The sequence below is a fragment of the Phasianus colchicus genome, chromosome 4 (genome assembly GCF_987193195.1).
Source record: "Phasianus colchicus chromosome 4, bPhaCol1.hap1.1, whole genome shotgun sequence".
Taxonomy (NCBI): domain Eukaryota; kingdom Metazoa; phylum Chordata; class Aves; order Galliformes; family Phasianidae; genus Phasianus; species Phasianus colchicus.
The window spans coordinates 31373947-31394600 of NC_143439.1; the positions used below are offsets into that span (position 1 = coordinate 31373947).

General features: G+C 42.4%; 1 protein-coding gene across 2 annotated transcripts; it reads right to left on the minus strand.

Annotated features, from left to right (window-relative positions):
- Positions 1-55: 55 nt before the first annotated feature.
- On the minus strand, positions 56-16892 carry PPEF2 (protein phosphatase with EF-hand domain 2). Of its 2 annotated transcripts, XM_090139097.1 has the most exons (16): positions 16036-16892; positions 13295-13422; positions 12021-12078; positions 10744-10919; positions 9550-9664; positions 9089-9135; positions 8474-8640; positions 8361-8397; positions 8122-8271; positions 6990-7325; positions 5459-5644; positions 4689-4831; positions 3922-4028; positions 2566-2729; positions 1907-1994; positions 56-1358 (listed from the first exon to the last, which is right to left on the minus strand). In XM_090139097.1, exons 1-16 carry the CDS (start codon positions 16094-16096, stop codon positions 1180-1182), a joined length of 2142 nt encoding a protein of 713 aa, XP_089995223.1. In that variant the 5' UTR covers positions 16097-16892; the 3' UTR covers positions 56-1179. The 2 variants fall into 2 exon arrangements, with proteins under 2 accessions (XP_089995223.1, XP_089995224.1); XM_090139098.1 differs by lacking the exons at positions 56-1358; positions 1907-1994 and having other exon boundaries at positions 2610-2729; positions 3860-4028.
- Positions 16893-20654: the final 3762 nt, after the last annotated feature.

The window sequence follows — 20654 nt, forward strand, 5'->3', positions numbered from 1 at the left end:
AGCTGTGAAGCTTCCAGCAAATCCAAGTTAATGCATTTCACTTACTCTAGGCACTGCATGTAACAAGCTATTCAGTTTGATGCCACAGCACTCTTTAACAGCTTCAGTCCCCAAACTGAAATACAAGGTTGCACCCCTTAGATCCTACCTACTACCAAGTACTGCAGAGTGGTACTAGAGGCACTGGAGAAGCACCTTTTCTGTCCTCAAGTTGCCTCAAGCCACAGAAAATAACTGAAAAATACATAATTCCCTGAAGGAGAAGGTTGTACAGCACATTTACAACTCATCTTAGAGACAGAATTTTGTTCATTAGCCCAAGAAGTTGATTACAAAGGCCATAGCACCCCTGCTAGAATGATTCTGCTGCAGATATGAGAGAAAGAGAGTTTGTGTTTTCTTTGCACTTTATTTAAAAATTTAAGTGCTCCCCCACTGCTTTTTAAGCTGCAGTTGCATCATGCTTCAAAATTGAACGACCTCAAGCATACAGCAGCATTGCTTTAGCTGGGGAGTAGTTAGTATCAAAAGGGTATCCTCGGCAGATTTAAGAGCCCTGGGGGAGAGACTGTTTTGTACATATGAGATGATGGTAGTTTATTTCTTCTATGTGTTGCTCCACTGCATATTTTTAGTAGATATATCTTACTGAGGCAAAGGAACAATGGGAGAAACAGATGTTGTCACAGAAATAGTACTGTTTTTAGTAGAACTGAAAATCTAGAGAAGGCATGATGAACAGCCCAGAACAAGGCATCTAGAAAAGTTTATTATTAAGGAAGACTGTGCTCTAGCAATTGCTACCTAGTAAAGCAGCGCCTCCAATAACTACCTTTACTTTAATTTTACTTAATGTGAATAGACTTTTAAAATTTCATGACCTGCATTGATGAGAGAAACTAACTCGCATCTCCCCTTGAGCAGAGTTTTCTATTTATAACACAGTTCCTTTTAAAATGCAGTCATAATTGTGGTATAACTTATCTATTTTATCATTACCTTCCCCAAATGGATCACAGCTGTTGGCTGGGTGGTTCCTGTCTTCAGTGAAGAGCACCAGGAACCTGCCTTCCTTTCCTCTGGTTTGTAGCTGCGGGCATGCTCTGCAGTTAGGTTGGAAGCAGTCCTTCTGGCTTTGCAGACAAGGCATTGGATGTGATGACCTGCCCTGGGTTCTCACTACTGGGACTGTTTGACAAGGCGGAAAGCTTCTAGGAACTCGTTGAAGTCAATGTTTCCATCTTTATTGAAATCAATGCTGCGAACTAAGTCATTGATGCCATCGTCTGTGAGTTCAATGTTCATGTGGGAGCTGAACAGCTTCCAGGTTTGGTGGAACTCCTCAAATGAGATGAGACCTGTGAGGCAGAAATGCACAGCTGCCTCAGCACAAGGCTTGCCAGCACCTGCTCAGATTCACTGCCTGCTACCCTAAAGGAAGGAAGTGACTTTCAGATTCTGCAACTATAGTTCCTAGCACGGAGAACAATGGATAAAATACAAAATAAAAGTGGCAAAGAGACATAAAACAATGTGTGAGAACAAGAGAAAGACTTGTTTGTTCTCCTCCCTAATGTGATTTGGTGAAGATAACTGCTCATGAGCAGGTAACTCAGAATCCAGAGATGCTGCATTACTGTCGTTGCTCTCATAACCACTTTTTCTGCTGAACTCCTCCAGAAAAAAAAGAAGTCTGAATTCCCTGCTTCAGCTGCACAGTTCCTTTGAAATGCCTCATTTGTGGACATGTGCACTGATAATATAGAAGCTCTTGAGGCTGATATAGGAAGGAAGAAGATACATGCCTTTTTCTGTTAAATCAGAATGCTTTAGTAGATGCTAAAGGAAGACCAAAAGTAGAACAGAATGTAATGCAGTGACCAACACGCCTTGTACACCTCCTTACCTGAATGATCTCTGTCTATGATCCTGAATATGGTCTCCAGGTTGGATCTGTTTCGATAGATAACTTCCAGCAAGCTCGACTGGATGTGCTGAAAGACAACATATTGTCATGCTCATTCTACCCTTTTCAACAGCTCTGTATTTCCACTCTGATCACTAGCTGCAAATCTTCACATAATTAAAAATGTTTATGGCTCTTGGGAGTTTGCCAGCAGTGCACTTTGCATTGTGGATATGTTATGAAATGAGTTTGTGATGCCTCAGCCCTCTATGCAACTCTGAATTAAAGCACACCAGCAACTTGTCACTTCCAAATGGACCACTTTCCCAGGCCAACAGAGGAGAAAGGGACTCAAGCTATAACCACTGCAGTTGTTTCTGCTGAGTGCAATCAGGAAAGCTGTGAATCATAGAATGGAGTACAGTTTTACCATTCAAAAAACTGTATCCAAAACTAGCTCTAGGTTTTTATCTCGTATGTATCATCCTTTTCTACAATGGAACAAGCGCCTCTAGAATACTCAAATTCATGCAAGTGCTTTGTTAACTTCATTATGCTTTTGGATTATACAGGAACTATCCACTCTCCTACCCTTTCCTGCCATACTTGGCCCGATGCACTGAGCTGCTCTGCTTTGACAAAAGTGGGTGAGGCCTTACCTCTTGGCTCCTCTGCTCCATGGCCAAATCATCAAGCCAGGACTTGTACTCCAGCATGCCATCTGCTGTGCTGCGCACCAACTGTGGTCTCAACATCCGCCACGGCAATCCCAGGTGCAAGACTGACTCCACTGCCGTTGCCCAGTTGCTCAGCGTGATCTTTCCTGTAGGGAAAAGGGAAAGCCATGGGGACTGCTGAAACCAGTGGCTGAAGACATGTAAAGACTGTCATTCCCAGGTGCTATATGTGGCCAGGCTAGAAACCAACCCCAGAAGATCTATTATGCCAAACAAAACTCTCAAGTTGCCCTGCTAGCTAGTAGGGTCATGGAGCAGTAACACAGCAAAAGCATTTAATGCTCTCCCTGCCACCAATGCAAAAAACCTACAATAGCATGCATACGCAGCCTAATGCGCTGCTGACAGAGACAGCTCCATTTCTCCACGGCACCTGTGAGCACTTCAGTTCATGAAAAGGCCTTTGACAGCTTTACAGATATCTGCCTACAGCAGCCACTGCACAGTACAAGTGCTTTCTGCTCCCACCAGCTTCAGCAAGCTTTTGACTACTGCAACAAATTAGGGTTTGGAGCTGCAAACCTCTAAACACTGTGAATTTGGGGTATTTCATTGCAAATCTATGGCCTGCATCCAGTCCTTTCCTGCAGCTTGTGACCTGCACAACTACATGAGTAGTTCCTCTGTGACCCAGGAACGTAGAAAAGTTCCCAGTTTAGCAGCTGCTCTAACAGTTAAATTGGACTTCTGGGAACAATTTCACAGCCCGGGAAGGAATACCCAACAGGAAGGCTGTTCTGCTGACTGCCATGTCCCCGTTTCCCCCAAGGCACATACAGACAGATCCGCTCAGCTTAACTGACTCTCCTGGCTGGTGCAAAAGCAGCCTGAGGATTACAAACTCATCACTCTTTCCTTAAGACTGATAGTGGTAGCTGGCACAGAAAGGATCCCTCAATTTCGACTTCAAGGAGATTTTAGACTTCAGGATTGCAGAGAAACCACTCAGCCAAGTGACAGATGTGTTCCATGTCATTTTTCTAGTGCTTTCTCAGTATTCCTGTTGCAAAGGTTTCTCCTTGCACCAAGTTTGAACTGCTACATATTAGGCTCATCACCTCTCACTTCTCTCCCTCATAATAATAAGGCATTAAAGCAGAAGAGAGAGTGAATAACAGCAAATGGGACCAATACTGTGGCAAGGTATTACTGATACAGCCTGTAATAGTCACTGACAGCTGTCAGTGAAGAATCTCCCAACCAGATATGCACTCACCTTAGCCTCTTCCACTTCATCTCACCAGAGAATTAACTCGGTGTCTCATGGCTCAGATTTACCTGTATTGTCTTTATCGTACAGCTTGAATGCACTGATGAGGGCAGAGGTGTGAGCAAACAGCTTTTCCCGCAGGGCTCGGAAGGCTGACTCCTCTACTCTGCTGATTCTGAAGCATGCAGAAAAGAGAGAAGCATCTTAAGGACATGCCATGAAGTGCAAGGGAAGCTGCACATCCCAGTCCTCTGGCATGTCCATGGATTGCTCGCACCCTCACACAACAGCCCTCCACAGCTATTGCTTCTCTGCAGTGTTCATAACAAGGCACTGCATATACATAGAGCAGTATTTCCCACAGCTAATGCAGTAAACCCCTGCCAAAGCAACAGAAACCTGTCCTTGCCTTATATAAGCTGTCAGCAATTAGTACAAGCCCAGGGAAAAACCACCTATCCTAGCAAACTTCCACAGTTGGTGTTCACCTGTTTCTGTTTACGTATTTTTATTAGTTGTTCTACCACACCAGTCCACATATACTTTTAACAGCTGTGCAATTTTGTAAATTAACAAAGTGGAAAGGAATTCCAGGAAGGTCAAAAGTTAAAATATGACACTGGAAAGAAAAGCTGGAAAATCAGCAGCCAATAACAGAAAGACCTGTTTTGACCGTCAATTGCTTCCTCCTTGTCCCTTGTGAACCTCCCTTAGAGCTATGATTTAGAATGTCAAGCTATGAAAGTTCAGCTTTGGAAGCAAACTTTCTCAAAGCTCCCAAAGTTTTCCCTTTGGGAATTTTGACTTGGTGAATTCTTATTAACAAAAGCCTTGCCTTTGGGTCATGGTGAGAGTGTGAGCTGTCTTGTTTGCTTGGTACTGAACAAAATGGGGCACCAGGTCTGGCCCCAGCTTCACATAGGCTCCCCTGTTGCTGCCAATCTCATAATAGTTTGAGGCTGAAAAGATGGTCAGTACCTAAAGAAAGGTATTTACAGTCAGAATGTACATCCTCTATTATACATATATAGGTATCATGAAAACAGTGCATTAATCCTGTCTGAAGTCAACAGATGATGAAAGAAACATTTTCACATGGAAAGCAAACAGGTGATGCCAGCCTTGCATCGACCTCACCACCACATGCTGGGCTTCTGCAGTTTCTCTGCCCTCTCCCAGCAAATTTCCACCTTCCACTGCAGTTCAGCTGAGGCCACTGAAGCCACTGAGACTTCTGAGAACAAAACTTTACAGCAGCAGCTTATTATCACTTCTTTTGTATTTAATCTTCAGAAACAGCTGCTTTAAGTGCAGGCAATTGCACAAATGAATTCAGGTCTTTTCTTACAGCACAGGAATGTGCTTTACCTGTGTAACAGTTCTCCCCAACGGAGAAGCTGTTTCAGACTGCCCCAAACTAAGTACTCAGCTAGTAGCATATTTCAGTAACTCCTGATATGGCTGCTCAATAATTTTATATATACTTGGAAAAAAAAACAAAAAAACAAAAACCCAAACCAACAACCTACAAGACTGGAAGAAATAAAGAGCAGAGACAACGGCAGGATGGAAACTCAAACATCCTTCCACCACCCCCTCACCGACCTTCCGGTTGTGACAGAACTCATAGCCCTCTTGCTTGCACTCATGGGAGCGGATGAGGAACTGCAGGTTGTACTTCTCAAGGATCTTGCCCGTCACATCAGGCCCAAAGTAGCAGCCACCACCTCGCACCGTATTTTCTCTGCAGCCCTCCTGAGGCATGGGGTCACTCCAGAGAATGTCTAAAATCTGAAATAATCAGAACAGTTCACTGAATGATGTGTACCTGTTGACATTTACTAAGCAAATATAGCACAATCTCTGCATCCCTGCTGGGACTGCTGCTGCTACCATAGCACAGAGATGTTTCCTGAATCACAGCTGAATCTCCATATTGCTCTGCAAGACTGTCACAGACCTGAGGCACCACAGAAGTGATGATACTGTTAGCCCAGAGCTACAGTCACACCCAAAGTGCCTGAGGAAGAGAGAGGTCCATGAATTAGGCCTGATACAACTGGACTTCAAGGAGACTCTTCTGTCTTCCAGCAGCCCAAAACATGTCCTGGGACAAGTAACCCAGCAGATCCCCAGACCAAGAGTGGGCTTAGTACTAAACTCCTTTGCTCGCCAGTCTGGATGTTCAGCAGCCTCCAGTACTGTAAGTGCTGACTCAGTGACCACTATGTGGATTAAAGTTTAATCTCTTTAACCCTGACCTGAATATACAGCTTTATGCTGGTAAGGTGTGTAATGCCAGGATGTCATCTGTGATGTGTGGTGAAGAACAATGGTATCATAGCACACAAGAGTCTCCCAAACAGTCTGGTTCAACAGAACGTGGAAATCAAGTTCCCAGGCTCTGTGAGCAACGTACTCAATGTACAGCTTGGATAAAACCAGAGAATCAGTCTGTTCTTAGTATCCAAGATCACAACTCCCTTGTCAGCAAATGACATGTTTGCTCATCAGCTATAGCATTGACCTCAAATATCCCATGCACACACTGCACAAGTGATATAAGCACTGGGCTCTATCATCAGTCTTGCCTATCATTTATCTCCCCTGCAGTGAATCACAAAAACCTGTCACCCCACTCTGTATCTGAACAGTTTGATTTATACAACAGGGGAATGCTGTGCTGGGGACAAATGCTGAAACAGAGCGTGGAATGCAGACAGCCAAAAACCCAGTGAAGAGGCTGACGTGCAGGGCTAGGAGAAAGGCAATGGCAGAACAGCAGCTAGCACTAGTCACACAGTCTGCATTCTTCTACAGGAATCTCATGCACAGCTCTTCGCTTGCTAGTGATTTATGCCATAGGATGGGCTGGACATAGTACAATGATCCACCAAAATGTCCCCAGTGAGCTGAAAACAGAGCAGATGGTCAAAAAACAGCAGAAAATCCATTAGCTCCTCTGATGGCACTTCAGCACTGACTTGCTCCTTAACTCTACTTTGCAGAGCAGCAAAAATCTCTTTGCAGAGAGGACTGTGCATCGACCCAAACATTTTATAGCAAGATTCCTCAGAAGAACAGAGACCAAAGCTGTGGAAGGCACCAAAAGCAGAGCCCTGCTTATACCACTCACCTGCTTCCATTCCTCTTGCCGAGTCCAGCACGGCCCATCCAAATCTGTTAAGGAGACCAAACTGGAGCAAGTGAGCTCCTCCTCCTCCGAATCGCTGATGTCCACCAACTTGCGGCACCACTCGATTTGTTCCTGCACTGTCTGCCGGACCCACCTGGAGAACTCCACCCTGTTGGTCATGCTGGGAGCCTGGGTTGGTCGGGGCTGTGAGGGTAAGCTGGACGTTATCTCATTCCCTGCAGAATCAGGCTCTGCTTGGCTCTCCCCATTTATTTCCTTTATTTCCACATTTCTGTTTGACTCTCTTCTTTTCTTGCCTCTCAATACAGAAATAAACTGTAAGAGGAAGAGAGAAAGCACAGATAGTTAAATGGCTTGGAAAGCTGGATCTCTAGCTCTAACATCTTCAAGCAGAAATCTGTCAAGCAACCAAGGCCACTAAGCTTCAATTAATTTTGCTGCTATGAAATGGAGATTAATTGTAGGAGATTATTAGTGCCACTTGCTCGATGTACCGTTCTTGGCTTAAAGCTGGGGCCACAAACACAGCCTGAATACAGATTCATCTCTTCTTCATTGACTTTATGCTTCTCAGACATTTCACAAAAGATTGCATGGAGTTAATCTGCATTTGGCACAAGACAGAAGAATGAGGGAAAGACAAATGACTAATGCAAGTACTTGTCATTCTATTTAGAGAAGGGAAATAGTATTTTCTCAACTAGCACATTCGGAACAGATAAATTAAATGACTTCTCACAATCCGTCTGGAAATATGGTATTCAGAAAAAGAAAAAAAAAAAAAAAGACTAATGACCTATGGGATGACAGGATCCTGTCATTGCTGTGTTATTACTGTCAATACCAGCACACCCATGTAACTATGTAATTGTTCACCATTTACCTGGCTATGATACTCAGCTTCCAGAAGTCAGTAGCACTTCTTCCCTTCACGTCTCCTGCACACACCCTATTAAGTGAAATCAGTTCCCTCCAAGACCGCACCCAAACACACTTTTCAACTATGAAGACCATCCTTTACATTCCTCTTGTCAACAGCCAAACTTACACAGCTCTCCAACCAGAAATCAGCAACAGATTTCTCTTGCAACATCCAGGAAATAAAACCTACTTTGTTCCTTTGGATTTTCTCAAGCATGTCCAGATCAGTAGTATCAGAGACACCCCCATGTATAACAAGGACTTTCTGATCAATCAAGGTGGCCAGAGGTAGCCAGCAGAAGACATTCTGAATCATCTTCAAGATTTTCTTCCCATGCAACTAGGAGGACAAGGCAGAAAGGAAAAGATGAAGCATCAGGCCTTCAAAGTCCACATCACATGCTGCAGAAGATATGAACACATGCCTACCTTGTATTTCTGCATGACTTCCTTGGTGAAACCATACCTACAGGAACAGAAGTTAAGTAAGATTTTGCAATGATACCCTTGACATTGTCATCAGCCCCACGAGGAACCCATACCGTAAGTTGACCATGTGGTCTTCATGGTTCCCACGATTGAGATGAACCTCTTTTGGATATATCAAGAGGAAGGTAAAGAGGATGATGAGGATCTCAAGGGACTGTTTGCCCCTATCTACAAAGTCCCCATTGAACACATAGGACTTGGAAGGAGAAGGAAGGCCATTCTGTAAAAGTAAGGACAAGTATTACATTACAAGAGAGGTTTCCCCATGACCCTCATTTACCTTCCCACCAGCTGCATACCGTCTCACTCCTACCCCAAGTTACCTTATAGAATAGATCCTAACTTATTTTTATCCTCTAGGCTCCCAGTGGCAAATGCACTGAAAAGTGAAAGCAGGGAGTCAGAAGGCAGTGCCATTGGTATTAGGACTTAAAAAAAAAAAAAAAAAAAAAAGTTCACTGGCACTTCCCAAATGTATGTGTATGCCCTAACAGTTTTCACAGATTTAAAAGTCTGTGAAGGAATGAGCTTTAGCTTTGTAAAGCCATTTAAATTGACCTGGAGAATTAGATCTTAAGGGCCCAATTTGCAAATGCTTCTTAGCATGACCCATGTGATAGCACTCACAATGTCTGGCCAGCCTCTCCCTCACCAAACAAGGTGCTTACCTTATAAAATATGAGGAACAAGTCATCCAGCTGGCCATGCAAGTCTCCTAACAGGCACAAAAAGACAAATCACAATGTGTTTACCTTTAACTGAAAAATATACACATAAATAACTTCCTATAAATTATCTCCTCTATAAATTAATGACCACTAAAATAAAGAAGTTAAAGGTTTGGCATAAGGTTCAAGGTTCCTGTTCCAATCCAAGCTGAAACCAGGCCATTACAGAATCTTGCTGCCTACAAGGTTCAGGAGAGTCTAAGCTGCAGATCAAATACAGTATGGTAGGGCAAAGCCAGATAGTTCACAGAAAACTGCAGCTGCCTCTCAACACAACATACATTTTACACACAGACTGCATTTATGTTCCGAGTCATATGGTACCAATTCATATGTTTTCCATCCCTTCCACCAAGAATTCTTCCCCAAAGACTGCGCAGTGCTTTCCCACTCAGACGTACCACACACAGTGACCTCCTCACTATAGCAGGTGGAGACATGACTGATGTTTGGCAATTGCTTGAGGTGCTTCCTGGTCTCATGTAGAAGGTTTAAGACATAGCGAGCGTGGAGCTGCTACTAGGAGAAAGTGAAGGAATTAAAGCAGGAAATCAGTGACTTTCAAACAGCAACAGCTGTCTGCAAAGGCCCGAAGGGTCCTCTGCAATAGCCTGGATGGGAGACTCACACAACTTTCACTGTGACAACAATCAAAGCTTGCAAACAAGACAGTACAAATATCAGGCAAAAGCAGCTTCACCTTGACATCAGCAAAAGTGGTAACAACATCCAAAAGCCCTCACACCCTGTGATAGAAGCTATCCACTAGGCAGCACACCATCCCCTGGAGCAGCAGAAATTCCAGACAGATATCGCAGGTAAGAAGCTGCTATCTTCTACATTTTTCTTTGCTTTCTTCACATTAAGCCAGGTTTTGCCATGTGATCTGCACAAGTATGTTTGCTGGAGGCCATTGAAAAAGCCTTTAACAGGCTTTAGAGACTTTTTTTTTTAGAAGTCTTGTTTTGTTTGGGTAAGGGAGGCTTTGGTGCATTTTGCTGTTCAGCACATTGTCTGAGGGATGGGAGCAGAACACTGCAATTATACAAGGATTTCTTTTGTTACAATTGCTGAATTGGTACTGGACTTCTTTGTAAAACAAACAAACAAATGAAAAAAAACCCAAACAGTTTTAGACCTTTTTCTTTCCCCATTTCAAATATACTTTTATCCCATGAATCAAATATGCACAGCAAAAACAATTTTTATTAATTCTTTCCACCTGGGCCATCCTATATATTTTTACAAACAAAAGCATTGCAACAACAACAACAACAACAACAAAAAAAAAAAAAAAAAAAAGAGAAAATGTTTCAACATGGACTACTGTGGGTTTTTTTTTCCCATTAAGATGAAGCTAAAGGTTATTACTGGCACATACTTACAAATATTTTGCAGTTTGTTAGAACTGTATTTTCTGAAAGGAAAAGTTGCACTGTAAAATACCTACCAGATCATTTCTACCCCTTGGATTAACTGCCTGCCAGCTGCTCATGTTCAAATTAGCTTAGCTGCTGGGCAGTCCAAACACAAATCAGCTGTCCCACACCTCTGTGTGCAAAAGGGAAAAGCGTGGTTTCTTTCAGCATCCTTACTTGTTTTTGTTTGAAAGCTTCCAGCAAGGCAGTCGCATGGTCAGGAAGGAGTGGGAAAGAGAGACGGGGTCCAGTGTAGGAGTCTGGCACCTCCAGGGATTCATAGTCACAGTACTTCTCCAGCTCTGCTTCTTTGAAGCTTTCTCCACTTATGAACATGCGACTGATAAAATCCCCTGGATGGCAGATTGGTTGGTTTCATTGTTTATTTAAAATGAAAGAGATGAGGAAAAGTTAATTTGGCTCAATACACCATTCTTGTCTTTTGATAAAGACAAGCTATTGCTCAGGCTAGTGCAGCAGCAGAGGCTAGCTCCTGGTCTGACACCACCACAGAATTTGCAGTAAGGAAGGGGCTACAGGGCCAAGGATGAGTCACAGTATGCTATGCATCAAACAATGCTGGCAGCTACACCAGTTTCTACAAAAACGTGGGTACTGGTTGCCATGGTTACATGAAGTGGTATTTTCAATGACAAGCACAACTGTATAATGAGCTGTTTCATGTCACACTGTTTTTCTAAGCCTGTACCCACTCACATGCTCAGCACTGTCACAAATTTGTATGTGTGGTTTTTTTTTCATTGCCATAAGATGTCATAGCCCATCTCAAGCAGTGGGGCACTATTGTGCCGTTTTGTACAGACACTGAAAAAAATATGCTCCTTCCTTGACAGGGCTTTACTTTAAGATGTATTGAGTGGCTATGAGAAAAAAGGGTGCCAGCTTGAAAGGAAGGAATGAGTGCTTCAGCAGGTTATGGTCATCAATGTAAATAGCTAATTCTGACATGTCACCATCAGATTTCAGACATAAGTTCATTAGCAAGATCCCAGCACTTGGAAATAACATGTAATGCTCACTGCAGATTCAGAAAGATACTGTACTAGTTGCAACAGCACTTCTTTCCCCAGACAATGAGACTAAATGTAAGTAACGTCGATACTCTGGAGCACAGTTCCCTAAATATAGCTTCTCTGTAGCTTCAGAAATGGATTCTGCAGAGCGTTGGCTACCAGGGTTCACTTAAAAAAGGCAGATTTTTAATACTGTTCTTAGAAAACATACAGAGGTTTTATTCCCCCTTCCAGCTCCTAAGGAGTAGGAAGTTCCACATCCCTTGCACAGCTCTGACAGCCTCCATGTAATTCACTCTGCAATTTCCTGATGCCTTGTCCCCCTACCCCCCCACCTTGCTCTTCCACTGGACAACAAATACAGGGTGCAGCCTTCTGAGCTGCTGGTGCCCAATCTCCAAAAGACACATACAGACTTACTTTCTTTACTGCTGCTTGGTGTGAAGTTGTCCATGAGGTAACTGAAGAAGTTGTGAAGCTGCAAGAAGAGAGAAAGCTCATCATTATTTGCTCCAGAATATCCCCAGTGCTCTCTGGAAATTCTGGCACGTTAACATCATCTTCTTTCTGCGAATATCATCCTTGCCCTTCTCATGTTGTCTGGCATGTACAACAAATCAAGCTATACCTGTTCTGTATTGTTTTTCTTATAATGAAGTAACAGTAGTAGCTTTCCCTTCAGCCATACACATGGAAGAACACCCGAGCCCTCTCCCTGCTTGGCAGAAAGGCAGTGATAGAAGAGAGTGTTAAACAAAATTAAACAAAGTAATCCAATGAGGATTGGCTCTTGGATTCAGACTCAGGAAAGGGCTTATGATTTTAAATGCTCCTTAGGGCTTGTTTCAAGGCTCATTTCTTAGGGTCATATCATGCAACCAGGTGGGAAATCTTTAGGTAAAAAGGAGGCAGGAAACTCAGCCCTGAAGCACTTGCAGGGCTATCAGCCAGCAGCCAGAAGCAAGTGGCAAAGCCAGCATCCTCTTGGCAGAGAATTCAGAAAGGGGCCATGCCTACCAGAATGACTAATAATGGCAGGCCAGGAATGTTCCCTAAGAGGGAAGAGAGAAAAAGTTCCATAGGAGACAGAGTTTACTAAATAAAAAACAAAACCCAAACAAATGGTATTCCATATCCACAAATAACAACCCCCTCTACATTTAATACAAAGTTGTAAAATTCTTGATGCATGGAAATTATGGAGATTACTCCCCTAATACATTATGTTCTTTCCTCCCCAGACTGTTCCATTCACTGCTAGCTACTTTTACAGAAGTAGTCCCTGCAGACCCTCAGGAAAATGTTTTTTTTCTCTCCATCTATAGAATCACAGAATCGCTCAGGTTGGAAAAGACCTTAAAGATTATCGAGTCCAACCACAACCTAACTATACTACCCTAGCAACCCTCTGCTAAATCATGACCCTGAGCACCACATCCAAAGGGTTTTTAAACACATCCAGGGATGGTGACTCAACCACCTCCCTGGGGAGCCTATTCCAGTGCTTAACAACCCTTTCTGTAACAGATTTTTCCTGATCCATAGGTTACAGTGTCCTAGAAAGTATGATATCCTACATCTTGCACACTCACGCAGGAAGAAGCTGCCTATTCCTGCCTTACAAAAAGTTTGCCATTGGCTCATCCTCATGGAGAGAAGATTTTCCCCATGTACTCCTTTCCTTAGCACCTTACCTTGATCTGATCCTGCTCACAGGCATACTCAATGGATTGAAAGATTGTCCAAGTGCACCGTCGGCGCATTTCCAGGCGAGCAACATAGCGCCGATACCACCTTTGGATTAGAACAGCTGCCTTGAAAGCTAGGGAACAAAACCAGAACAACCTGCTGAGCTTCAGTGCATGAGATACCACCCTGCTATGCTCCTTTCCTGACCCTTACAACTGAAGAGAGATCTTTCTCATCCAGGAGGAAATTTTCAGAAAAGGTGTTCTGATGCCTAAATTTTAAGTATAACAACACTCACATCTTTTCACTCTATTTCAAGAGGTGATCTCACCCTGCCCAGAGACCTCTGAAGTACTTCTAACTATCACTACCAGCTCTTCAGCACGTTAAAAATTTACTGTTGCCTACATGTCTGTACACATTCTTCAGCGTCAATAGACAGATGAATCCCTTCTATCTACTGTCATCATTTTCATGTCCCTCCTTACAATTTAGGCTTCGGGAAGCCAGGCATTTGACTGAGATCACATAAAACATCAGAGAATAAAACAAGACACTGAGTCCCTTTCCAGAATCTTAAAACTAAAAAAAGTTTTTATCTCCCTTCCTTTAAGCCAAATAAATACCTCAGCTTCTGCATTTCTGGTCAAACTTCAGGAAATGATCTGTGTTAGTGTAAATGTTAATGTTTCATTATCTTGGAGTAAAATAAAGAGAAAGGGGAAAGCAGCTCTTCATCTGCTTAATGACATGGAAGGAATGAAAGGCCAGGGGTTTCCAAGCAGTTTCATGGTTCAATCCACAGCCAACACTGGCACCAGGCTCTTCCCTCTAAATGATGGCCATACTACCTACTGTTTAAAACATAATTCCTCTGCATTTCTCCAATTCCAGCAATTTTCATTACAAGATCATTTCAGTTGGGGCGTGTGCTTTCAAGCAAAGTACACTGGTACAATTTCCCATTTACTTCTCTGAGTTCTGCAGCAGAACTTCTCTAGGAACACTTATATCCACTTTAGCTGGTCTTACCACCATTTGAACTGTCTGGTTACTTTATGCTGCCTTTTACTACTTGGCATCTCTTTTTATCAGGCTCTGTGTCCCTTTTTGTTTTCATCTAGAGCGCTGCATTTAAAGCATTTCTTGACAGAGCTTCTTTGTATCAAGCTTAGCTAGGGGAAGGACAGCTGTTATGCCTAGAGGCTGGCCCTAAAATCAAACTGACACCACAGTTAGCACAGCTGCAGAAACTTGCATTCCCTTGGCACATGGTCTGTGAGAGCACTGCTGTGTTCACCAGGAAGAGCAATGGGGTGCATGGGGTGGAAAACCTTGACTGAAACCTCTCACCCTTGTCCCAAAGCCTTCTAAGATCTAAGTAAGAGATGCAGACAACACATTCAAATAATTATCTTGTATTATTAGTGTAAACCTCCTATGTACTTCAGCATGAAACACTACTTGACCTTTACCTGAAGATATTCTGATGGCTTATGTATTGAATGTAAGAACCCTTCTAATTTATACTACTGTAAAACCGCTAGGAGGTGCAAAACACGGCAAGGAAAGAGCTGTTGCTGTTGTGCAGATGGGGAACTGAGTCACAGTGTAGGCACGGACAAGGAAGTAAGATTTGGTTAGCCTTAATTCAAGAATAACTTGTGTTAGTTTTTGCCTGGGCTGAAAAAGTGCCTTCTGATCTGCTGGGCTCTGAGCAGAGTCAAGGCTGACTGTTTTTTCTGTAGATTGAGCCCCCCAAATGCTACCTCTTCAAGCCTCCTTTGTAACAGCCACCACACCAGCTGCCTTACTCTCTCTACAGCAATTTGGCTGGCACGCAGACAAAACCATAGTCACAATCACTCTCTAAAATACCTAACTTCTAAATATGTTGCATTCCCCTAACAGGGGATGCAATATCCAAATACTGCAGCAAGGGTCAGGTGTCCTTCAAGCAAATCCCAAGCAGAAACTGGTAGTCGTGACTCCACATGTATAAATGAAAAACAGATCCTTTGAAATATTACAATCTATTTTATGAGGATCCAAGTAGTAAACTGAATCATACCTCATCATGTAAGCTGAAAAGCATGCCAAAGTGGCAGCATTTGAACTCAATTATACCTGTTCATGCTAGCACTATAGTTCACATCAGTTCAAATCAGCTGTCAACAAATACTGTCTTCTTTCTCTGAAACCATTTATAACCAAAGTAATTGTGTCCCAGAATAATCTTGCCAAGTCTCCTGCATGGCAAGTGCCAGCCAAGTATGATTTCTTTATAAGACACTGCAGAAATACAGGCAGATAGCTAGAGCTAATGTTGCTGCTTCATCAGTTCTGCACCCCAAATATAGTCTTTAAATAGCAGGTCCAGCAAAAGGAGCAGTGTGCTATCATCCTCTATCACCCTGACAGCACATGAGGTTACAACACACACACATTAGCCAGAAATTGATTAGTTTGTCTGACGTTAGTTCCAACAGAATGGCTTTTTGCTGCTTCCCTTCTGGTCAGATTTGTATTAATTATCTGAACAGCTGATGTTTCCTCAAGCCTAGAGTGGGTCTTCTGCATGGCATCTGAAATTCCTCATCACAGGACATGTCCGAAAGACATAACGTAACCTCTCAGGACTATCGAGAAAAATGAGAATCTAGAAAAGAAACACATCCCACCACAACCTTCCAACAGCATGTGCAGGAACAGACAGGGAAAGGTTACATTTCAAAGAATCACTCACCATTTTCAGACTTCTGTAGAGAGTACTTGTAGTTGGCATGTACAGAACTACCAGATCCCATGTTTTCCAACTGGTACTCCTAGAATGCCACAGTCTGGCTCAGTATCACCAAAACCACACAAGAAATGCAGGAAAGCATTTGATCAGAATCCAAACTGCTGCAACATGTCCCACAGTGCTGAGTCTATAATTAAATATATTAACACTTATTAAGATCAAGAAGCGGATGTCCTGTCTTGTACCCAAGTACCTTTTCTGCTAACACGTGTTTCCAGCTACTCGATTGTCTTTTAGACCATCTGACATGAGGATTCCTGTCTTACTGTTTCAAATTTCAAGTCAGCTGTATGAATAGGAGCAATTCTGGCACTTTTCATGTGTTACATATCTAGTTACTGTAATTGTCCAGTCGATGGATAAATCAAGCATTTGTGTATTCACACAATGTTCCACGTGTTTAATTTTAGGTTTCTAAACTCTTAGCAATATGTTTGTCTTTGATGTGAACCTCCATTTCAAATGCTACCAGAAAATAAGCATGATTGAGCTCTGAATCCTAATGATACCTCTTCCCTCACGCATGCACAGCTAAAGCAGCTGGTTAAGGCAAAAAGTGCTAAAATACTCCATAACTGCATATTGGAGGCATTTGTACAGCAGAACAATAGAAAAAATATTTTTTTATACTGATCTGGAAGCATCAAGGTAATTAAGTTGATTTGGCAACACTTCAGCATCTGCAAAGATTCATGCATAAATACTTCTGTGAAGGATAACTCTCATTATGAGGGATGAACACACATATGGTATTTAAATCTATTTGCAGTTCCACAGCATGAGGGGAGATAAGTCTAAAATAACAATTAGCTATCATAAGAAAATAATCAGCTTTGTTAAATAAACACTGCTTTTCTTCACCTCATGGATCTGCTTGAGTGCGGGGGCGTACGATGCCATCAACTACTCAGGTCCTGGCCAGCATCAAGGGACAGAACAGCCAGACTTGTGCTAACCTCTCCGCTTGCTTTGTTCAGAGCAAAAGGATCCTGTTTCAAGAATAGGTCAAAATTCTGAAACCTCTCACTCTGAGGACAATCAGGGTGCCTTCCACTGTCAGACATTTCCTCTGGGAGGAGGGGAAGGTAGAAAAAATAAAACTCCATGTGTAACTTCTTAAAGCAGTTCCTGGCTGTATCACAAAGAATTTTAAAGTTGTGGTGTTTTTTGTTTTCTTTCTGGAAAGAACTGGGTACCAGAACTGGGTACAGGGGAGAAAGCCAAGAAAGAAAAGGAAGGAAAAAATTACCTTAATCAATGCTAGGTCTGGTACTAGCAGGAGACCACATCTCAAAGTCTTCTGAAGGGCCAGAACTGTAGGACTGCAGAGGCACTTCTTCCCATTAGAGAAGGGAGAATCCCTTCTTTTCTCACTTCCTGCAGCCCTTTTGCGTAGTCACTCTCTTTCTACCTCTCAAAATAGCTACAGATGGGCAGAAACGCTAATTGAAGGGACACATCCGGTGTTGTGTAAGGTACATGTGCACTCCTTGCTCAGGGAGATGATCCATACTGAACTAAATGTCAGCGCAGAAAGTTTCTAGATGGATAAAACAATGAAGTTTTCTGTCCTGCCCAGAATGCGGAACTGCACAACTTCATGCTGTACAGATGATGCAACAGGAGAATACTTCACAATGTTGCTAACAAAATATCACTCACTCTACTTTTACTCTATTATTTAATATCAGTGCCATAAGTGGCCTGAAATCACTGCAAATTATGCCCAAATACATCTGGTGCTTTACAGTATTTACATTCCATAATGCAGTTACTCTGAAGCTTTTCAGACTATTAACTACTTAAGCGGACAATTGCGCACACAAAAAAATCCAAAGCTCTAGCAATTAAGGCCATTCCTTGTCACCTCCTGTAGGACACATCCCACTTCAGGAAAAATAGATTTTCAAGCTCGGAATTCCTATGTGTAGACTTAGAATTCCTGTATGGATGTTCAAACAAAAATGCCTTCCCAAAGAGACACATCTGAAGATTTCAACAATTATGAGCTATATCCACTAACAGCTCTAATATGAATGATTCACTCTAGAGACATCTCCAACCATCTCTACTCACTGCATTCTGGTATATGCGGCACGGCGATCTGAAACAGCCCAGCACAGGTTCCTTTTAGATGAAATGACACCAGAGGACATGCTCTGCCTACTAAATGGGAGCAATTAGCTCACAGGAGCAGATTCAGGCTAGCTTCAAGAAAAAGCCCTGAAACACGGCTAGTGCGGCCAACTGTTCCTCCACAGATCAGGATGACACAACCTGTGTGCCCAGCTGTATCTCAGGAACCTGACACTGCCAGCCTCAAAGGAAGGTGGATGCTTTAAAGATACCTTTAAAAATACCAGCATAAGAAAAATTCCTTTTTCAGGAGCTAGAACACTGCCAGATAAGTTTAAAACAAAAACAACGAAGAACACATTTTAAGTATGTACCTACAATGCGTTCAGTGGTACCACATATCTGTTTTGATAAAATATGGCCTTGGATTTGAGATCACTTTTAGAGACACAAAATAAAACTCTTCCTTATTTCCTCCCATTCCAGCGAAACAAGACAACCAACTCAACCATTTGCTATTGCACAGTCCTACTTTAAGGATAAGTTCTGGCCATCCAAACAGAGGGATGATCGAGTATCAGGAGCGCCTGCAGAGTGCTCCTACCTAGTTCTCTTATTTGTTTAAAAGGTCTCTCCCAAGCAATTCCTGCAGCCAGCAACTTTTTGACTTTGTTGTCTCAGATTCTTCTGAAGGCCCCAGCCTGAGCAAAGGAGTGCAATGCAATAAATCAGAGAATCCAAAGAAATGAAACCTGCTTCAGGGCTGAGAGGAGTGAGGAAGAAACGAAGTCAAACCAACTGCTCAGCACCTGTGATCCTTCCTCACCCACCCCACAGTGAAATATGTCCTTCCTATACCTAAAACTGTTTCAAAGAAAAGGTGACCCATAAAATGCAGGCTGAAATACCCAATGACAGTGGCACTGCCTCAAATGTAGACTGCATATGTATTTGAGATAAAATGATGCATATGTGAAACAGCTAGCTCCCTATTCCTTGTCTTGTTCTTGCCATTGTTCCCCTCCTGCAGAGATGCTGTGGTTTTCTCTGGTGCATTCAGAAGTCTTCTGAAATACGCTTCCTGCACTTCTTTTGAGAAGCTGCAATACATTCATTTGCCTTAGCTTGTGACTTTCCCCTGGGATGCAGTGCTGCATAGAGCATCCTCTAACAATCGCATGCTAAGTAAAACAGGTGTGAGCCCTCACGTATGCAGTTACACCAGAACTGAAACATTAAAAAATGTATGGACTAAAAAGCTGCACAACTAACAGAACAGCAAAAGATCAGATGCAAACAGGAGATGCATGTTTCCACTTCACCTGAGTTAGCACTGGAAAGGCAGGGGAACTATCTAACAGCTGTACTCCACATGCATTTCCCAAGCCATGGCATAATATATTTGATTTTGCAACACAAGCTGCTGACTTGCTTAATGCTACCCTATGATATAATAACACAAAAAAGCAAATAAAGGAAAACTTGCATAAATCCATGTGTCTCAATTAAAGAAAAAAAAACCCACGAACAAAACACGTGAACAAATTACCAGTCCAAAACACCAACGACAAAACCCTAAAAGTTGATTTTTTTCAAGTATTAATTTAATCATTTCAAAATCAATGCAAGTGGCATCATTTTGAATCAAATTCTATGCACTGTAACATCACTGAGCTTGTCCAGATTACAGATCTGTGCAGAATTTGGGGCTCCACCCCCGTGAATCAAAAGCCTCCTCATAAGGAGCAACAGGCTGCTCCAGCACATGGAGATAACATCAAAGCAGCACATTTCCTAAGACCACACATTTTTCATATCACAACTGAGTTCCCACTACTATATTTTACAGACATTTGGATGACTGAGGGAAGAGGTGAATAGAATCTGGAAGGCAACAAGAAAACAAAATGTGCTCACTGAGAGTTTACTAGGAAGAAAACAGTGAAAGAGAGATGTGAGAGTGAAACAAAATTTATCAACATGACACTTAAAAGCCACCAACGAAATAAATAAATAAAGTCAAATAATTTTCACAAGAATAAAATGCTCACTAGCACTAGAGAAAGTGATGATCCTTCCTTTCCCTCCTAGATTAAATACTCATGTCCCACGTGTACATCAGACTCAGCACTGCTCGTAGCTGGAAACATGATGGTGAAACTTGATTTATTTTATATATGTGCTGAACTCTGCACGTGTACAGTTACAGCAATGCCAAAAAGGAGAACTTAGAAAGTCCCAACCATAGATTTATACACCCTGACATGTAAAAGGACATTTCATCTCAAACTATGGGTGCCGAGTAACTACTTCTGAACAAAAAGCACTGTTACAGAGAAAAGAAAAATACAACTTACCTTGCCACCAGTTGCTAGCTTAAGGACTTACTAAAATACACACAAAAGAAGCTTGCTCTCCACTTTTTTTTTCTTCTGCTTATATAATCGCCGTTCAGTAACAAAGTGATCAATAGTCTCTGATTTACC

Coding starts and splice junctions, on each gene's coding strand:
- PPEF2 (XM_090139097.1), bottom strand. CDS start 16,096: ATGGGATCTGGTAGTTCTGTACATGCCAACTACAAGTACTCTCTACAG. Junction 8,272..8,360: donor AAGTCATGCAGAAATACAAG/GTAGGCATGTGT, acceptor TTGTCCTCCTAG/TTGCATGGGAAGAAAATCTT. Junction 7,326..8,121: donor AGAAAATCCAAAGGAACAAA/GTAGGTTTTATT, acceptor TTCCTCTTACAG/TTTATTTCTGTATTGAGAGG.